Source organism: Microtus ochrogaster, linkage group LG7_11 (genome assembly GCF_000317375.1).
Source record: "Microtus ochrogaster isolate Prairie Vole_2 linkage group LG7_11, MicOch1.0, whole genome shotgun sequence".
NCBI lineage: Eukaryota > Metazoa > Chordata > Mammalia > Rodentia > Cricetidae > Microtus > Microtus ochrogaster.
In genome coordinates this window covers 15,415,670-15,422,558 of record NC_022032.1, presented here as the reverse complement: position 1 = coordinate 15,422,558, position 6,889 = coordinate 15,415,670, and the positions used below count along the sequence as shown (strand labels likewise).

General features: G+C 42.5%; 1 protein-coding gene across 2 annotated transcripts in view; it reads left to right on the top strand.

Annotated features, from left to right (window-relative positions):
- The window catches only part of Mtus1 (microtubule associated scaffold protein 1), a 134,442-nt gene that overhangs the window by 76,402 nt on the left and 51,151 nt on the right, over positions 1-6,889 (top strand). For both annotated transcript variants that reach the window (XM_005362548.3, XM_005362549.2), the window contains one exon: positions 1,319-1,357. In XM_005362548.3, coding sequence (XP_005362605.1) covers positions 1,319-1,357 — 39 coding nt within the window. The remainder of the gene's footprint in view (positions 1-1,318; positions 1,358-6,889) is intronic.

Here is a 6,889-nt window from a genome sequence, read left to right as displayed (position 1 = left end):
TTTTTTTAATTTCTACTGGGTTGAAGGGGAAAAATGAACAAAAATATGGGGTTGGGCGAGTCCTGGTTAGAGGTAGGTTATTGGTTGTGCCATTAGGTTCTTATTTGTCTTATATACTGCTCTGAGGCATCAGATGCCCCCCTGCTAGGATGGCATTAATAAACCATGTTTTTTTATTTTTTAAATCATGATTTTTAATCTCCACACTATCTCTTTTAGTAACTTTTAGTTACTAAAAAGTAACACTATTAGTTACTTTTTAGTAACTAAAAGTAAACCCTGTGATGGAGTTTTGATCCTGAGGTGACAGAGGACACCCAGAGGCCCCACTGATAACTGCCAAACCGGGCAAACCAGTGTTTTAAAAGGCCTGCACTGAGTCTGCAGGTGTCTCATAGAGGCTTTATCTGAGAGGGAGCCAGTGTTTTCCGTTTATGATGGCTACATACTTTTAAGCGATTATCATCTCTTTAAAGTTCCGCAGATGGACTATGGCTGTCCTGACCAGTCATCTACAGATGGCTATTCACTTGACAACGGTTTGATGTCAAGCAGAGGCGTTTCCCTGTTTGGTTCCTGGCTGCATTTTATATTGCATCAGTCTGGAGAAGAAGCTCCAGGGTATTTCTTCTTCCCAGCCCCTTGGGAAGGCATACACCAGCAGCCCTCTTTCACAAAGTATAGCCTGTTTCCTACATGCAGTAGAATAGGCAAACATGCATTCCGTATTGCTAAACGATGTCTCCCCTGCCCAGGGTGCAGCTCGGTGCTGAGCATTCTCCTAGTCTGTGGGGCCCAGGATTCAGATGCGAGCGTAAATAATAAGTAAACTAAACTGTAAATGAACTTTTCCTTGACTGCAAAATACACCATGCCTTGTCCTTTTGAAAACGGATACTTTGTTCTTGATTAATGCATATCACTCTTAATATTGTAAATATCTCACTTGTTAATAACATCTATATTCGCCTGTAATCCCAGCACTCGGGAGGCAGAGGCAGGCGGATCTCTGTGAGTTCGAGACCAGCCTGGTCTACAAAGGGAGTTCCAGGACAGGCTCCAAAACCACAGAGAAACCCTGTCTCGAAAAAACTAAAAAAAAAAAAAAAAAAAAATAAAAATCTATATTTGAAGGATGCTTGATAAAATTGTTTGCATCTTGGGATTTTCTCAGTGGTTAGCTGTAACCTAAAATTTACAGGCTAATGGAGGGCTTTTGAAAAAAAAAACGAAACCACTCGTATTTACAAAATGGCTCTAGTTATGCATAGTATTATTTCCAGTAAAACACGTGCTTTATGTTTCTTTCACTTTCTAGGTCCTTCAAGAAAGAGTCTATTTACAGCTTTTAATTCAGGCAAGTGACCATTTTAAGCATGAATGATAAAAGTCTTTTTATTTGAAAAGTAATAATTAAACATACTGGAATTTATTTATAATGACTTTACTGGTATGCTTGCAACTCAAAATTCAGGCTTCAAGGTGTCAATAATTGCGTATATGACATGGGGATTGGGGACGCATAACTGAGCCTTCTAACCCAAGAAGAGCACACTTTATTATATAGATACATTTAGCTTAAAATGATTTTTAAAATATGGTTCTTGTAAAATAAAAGACAGCTCTCCAAATATGAATTTTATTTTCAAACTGAATCATCTTTAATTGTAAAATTGTCTTAAGATTTACTTTTTAACCCCTTGTATTAGCTTGGCATCTTTCCATTTTCCTGGCTCTCCCTAAACCCCTCCAAGTCCCCTTGTTCAGACATAGATCTCTAAGGTGGCCTACAACTTACACATTTAACTACATTGAGAGTCTGATACTGTCTTTTGTGGAGCCATAGATTTTATTAAATGTATTCGTTGAAATTCCCACATGTGACATGCAGGGCTATATGCAGTCAGCCGTGAACTACCTACATGTTCTTGTGTTATATTACAGTGATAGTGCACTCATGCTGCTTCTAAGCCCACTGCACACAGAGCAGAAAACCAGAGAAAAGAAAGGCCACACTGCAGCCTGTAAACTAGCTGACATCCAGGCTTTCATAGAGCCAGCACAGGACGCAGTTGTGAGCCATGTGCTTCTCCCCAGGGTTAAGCACAGTGGTTAGTTATTTTCACAGCTCAAGGCTGACCTAAAACTAGCTCAAGCCTAAAGAGTAAACACTGCCGTGTCGTGTGGCCTTTGAAGTAAAAATGCTTGTAAATATTGAAATCCCGTCTTGTCACACACCACACAGAGATCAGTTTCAATGAGTTACCCGGTGCGTGTGCAGTAACAAGTAGCCTCTTGGGTGTTTGAGTTGGTTCTATAGATCACATTCATCATGATTCCAATGTGAACTGTTTCACTATCATCTTCGTGATTTTCTTGTGACATGTTCTTCAAGAGGGTATTAATAAACTAAAGCCCATGCACACTGTAGTTCCTCGGATCCCCACATTCTTTTCACAAAGCTCCATACTAGATTCTGGTATGATCCACAACGTAAAAGCGCTGACCACGTTCTGGTCAAGCTCAGATTTACTTTTTTATCTTCCGTGTGTTTCGCCTGGATGTTTGTCAGTGCACCACACGTACACAGGGCCCTGGAAAGCCAGGAGATGGTATCAGATCCTCTGGATCTGGAGTGACAAACATCCAAGAGCCACCGTGTAGGTTCTAGGAGCTGAACCCTGGTCCTTTGAAGGGTAGGGTTTGCTCTAACTTCTGAGAGCTCTCTCCAGCCTCTATTTAATATTTTTTTGGGGGGGGGGGTGGATGAAATAATATCTTCACAGCTGAAATGTTCTGTCATTATTTCAGTTTAACAGTTAAAGAAATTCCATTACCTCAGAAGACAGAAAGGGACAGAGGAGAATGACCTTGAGAGGCTTGGGCGTTGGTGAAAATCTTAGTTCTTCACTTCTTATTTGTGGCCTGACTGTGGTTACTTGCTAAGCCCCTCCAGAGCTCGAGTTTCTCCTTTGGCAGCATGGGAACGTTCAGCAGATAGATCCCAGTGCGGGAATCATTTTGACCGTGTAGAATATTTTCATCCCAGGTTCTCAGAGGGTAGCTAATCCTGCTGCTAGGGCTGACAAGGTTTGCAGCTCTCCTTTCACTTTCTGTGGATATTTTGGAGGTGACCCCCTCCCAGGCGTCAAGTTCGTGAAATCATCAAAGCAAGTGAGAAAACCCACCAAAAGTAATGAACCACCTTCATGGGGGACTAGCTGTTGTGATTTATTTAAAGGCTATGACACTGTGAGATTCTAGGCAACACTGATTCTAAATAAAACACGCTCGCTGTTTATGATGAAAATGTCACACACCACATCATGCTATTATTACCGTGGTTCCAAAACTCGTGGGAGCTGTTTGGGATACCATAGGCATCTAAGTTGGGTTTATCCAGTTCTCTGTTTTATATGCCATCCCTGTCAGGTGCCATGATGTCTGCCCTGGAAGTGGAAACACCTGTTCTTTCTGTGCCATTTCATAAATATAGCCTGCGGCTTTCTGCCTCTTCTTTTCTCCCGTGTCGCCCGGTGGTTGAGGGTGGCAGACCTGCTCTGGGGAGGTGACGCGATGCTGCCACACTGTGTGTCTGCTGCCACACTGTGTGCCTGCCATCTTTTCCTTATTGAAAAGGTGATGATCTCGACTTTGCCCTTATGCTGAAAGGGCAGACACCATTTAGCTATCTGAAAATTTTAGTGCTTCATATTAGGAAGAATGAATCATTTCAGTGAGTCTCTTCACACAGGGCATATGAACGTATTTCAGACAGAAAGGCTTTAAATGTGGAAACCAAAAAAAGTGCCACAGATATACACCTGACTAGAGAAGGCTTTTAACCTGGAACACAGGTGTAAATAGGAAAGACTAATAATGATGACCGCACATGATTGGAGCTTTGTTTGGTCAAAATGGGCATTACAACACTTGTTCTTTGTAGCACTCTTGAAAATTAGCAAGACAGAGCAGAGCCATCACCATAGTGGACGTTATATGGGCCTATTGTCTAAGACACCTCTATCAAATCCTCATTGCATATTTTTTGACTGTGAAAAAAAAGTCAGTCTGTGAAATTCATGAGGAACCAGATAAGATCCCCAAAAGAGCCAAAAACAAGCTTTGTGGGGAAAACAAAGCTGGAAACGTCGTAACTCTTGCTTTCCAGTCTATTGGTTTGTAAGTAAAAGAGTGTGTTGGCGCAAAGTTAAATACAGAGAACCAATGCCATGGAACAGTCCAGAAATAAACCCGTGGACATACTGTCCACTGAGCTTTGACAAAACTTCCAAAAACACCCAGTAGGAGAACTACAGTGTGAGGAGAACCGGATGTGTACGGCCGAAGTAAATCTCGCCTCACACACAGGAAACAACTCAAAACACATTAAGAGAAAGCTTGAAACTGAAAAATGCTTAGGAAATGAAAGGAGAAGGCATCCGTGGCTTTGTCTCGCTGGTCGTGGTTTCTTGGCTTGATACTAGAAACACGAGAGGAGCAAACCTGGACAGGTGAGACGATCCCGAACGCAAACCTCTGCAGAGCATGGGGACAGACAGACAGACAGACAGACAGACAGTTGCATGGTTGGTGGCCTGCAAGACGGAAGGGACTGCCTGCAAGCCATATGCCCAATGAGGGCTGCTCTACCAAAGTGAAATGCGGCATCCTCCCCAGTAACTTGGATGTAAGAACAGCTTGAATGTCTGTGTAGAGAAAAAGTATGTACTATGTCCGTGCAATGGAATGCTCTTCCCAGTACCTGCAAAGGAAACGATGCCGAGGAGAGATGGCTTGGCGTGGGTATCAGGACTTGTCCTGTGAGCATCTGTAATCTGAGCACTCAAATGGGGAGATGGGAAGCGACACAGAAGAATCTCTGCAAACGCGTGGCTCAGGTAGCCTGGCCCACACAGCAGAAAGAAAAAAAACCTGGCTCAAACAACAGATGTCAGACTGACCCTTGAGGGTTGTCCTCTGCCCCTGCCGTGCACACCGTGGCCCATGCATCATTCCTAGGCACCAAATGCACAGGCATACAGTGCACAAAAGAGAGGGGAACCTTGCCGACTTGGCTCACATTCAGTATCTAAAGTAGTCAGCATCGTAGCAGGAGAAAGGCTTTCTGGCACCGGAAGGTGCTCGCCAAGAAATGGGAAGTTGCTGTTAGATTCCGTTACGAAAGGTTAAGATATTGTTACAGCACTGTTACAACACACGTAGTTGTGGCATAGTTAACAGGAACGTGCGTTTAAAATTTGTGGAGGGTAGAGTGTGTGTTCTTGCTACAGCGATAGAAGATAAAAGCTTAGACGGGGAAAAATATGTACAGCTAAGAAACAAAAAGGAATGTTAACTGACTTGGAACTGTGCGCTTTCCGCTTGGCCTGTTTTTTTTTTTTTTTCTTCTTTATGCGATTATCTATGGATGAAGAATAAAGAATAGGATGTACCCACTGCACAGGAGTGTAGATTTAGGGAGTTGTTGCATAGAGCACAGCCTGAGGGCATACATGACCAGAATGCATCTAGGACGAGACTCTCTTATTTATCGCTTTTCAGGATTCTTTAAAATGGGGGGTGGGGGGTGGGGAGGAATGAAGTCTAGGGAGATGGCTCAGCAGTTAAGAGATTTGCTGTTCAAAAAATAAAGCCCCCCCCCAAAACCCAAAACCCCACCAACAACAACAAAAGTCAACTAAAGTTTAATCCTTATAAATTGTCCCATCTTTAAGTACCAAACTTTGCTTTTCCTGTCGTCTTGGCTGAGCTGTTTGCTGATCCTCTAAAACTACAAAATAACACCTGGCGTCTTTTTTTCTTTGCACTTATGCTAGCTGGCCACCAGGGGGCAGGTGACGTTTGGGAAAGAATTGAAACTGAGCAGTTTGAGGCTTGTTATAAGCAAGCTTGGACTCTTCGTGTGCAGGCATTTTATATGGGGACATTTTACAAACAGCTACATTTGACTTGGGTTTTCCTTTCCAGTGACATTATTTCTTTTATTTCAGGTTCTTGCTGCTTTTAGGGGGAGGGGCTAATAGTTCATATGTGAGGGAGAGCTTAATGCTAGTGTAGTTTTAAAGTCCTTTTGTCCTATTTTATGTGTCGAGGTGTTTTGCTTGCACGCATGACTGTGCACCAGATGCATGAAGGATGTCTGAAAAATGCCAGAGAAGGCCTTGGATCCCTTGGAACTGGAGTTACATTTCTGAGCTGCTGTGTGGGTGCTGGGAACTGAACATGGGTCCTTTGGAGGAACAGTCATTTCTCCAGCTTCTTCTTAAAATAAAACGTTTAATGAATATAACTAACCGACGAGTGGGTTGCTTACGTCTTCCTTTGGGTGGTGTAAGCTAATAGATTTTCCTTTGACAGGACAATTTAGAGTTTACTGTTAACAACCTCCCCTAAACCAAACCTACCCAGAGACAAAACCCCCACACCCTTGACTATATGGATGGCGTTATATCTATTTGTAATAATATTATTTTATTTATCATTCAGTTTATAATTTTGATGATCACTGATATCTTGGGTTTTTGAAACATGTTTTTTGATAGCACAATGATAGCAGTTTTTTAAAAATAATTCAGAATTTGGGGAAAGGGTTTAGAATTTTTAAAAATAATAACCTGTGATATAATACAGGAAAATGCCAATTAAAGGTCTGGTTCTTTGACTCTTAAGTCCTTGGTGATTGGTTCTTCTGTTGCCATGGATGTGGTTCACTTAGGAGATTGATGGGGTGTAGGTGTGTTCATTCATCCCCACTGGGGGTTACTGGTTTTGCTGATGTCCTCTGACATGATGGGGTGTAGGTGTGTTCATTCATCCCCACTGGGGGTTACTGGTTTTGCCGATGTCCTCTGACATGATGGGGTGT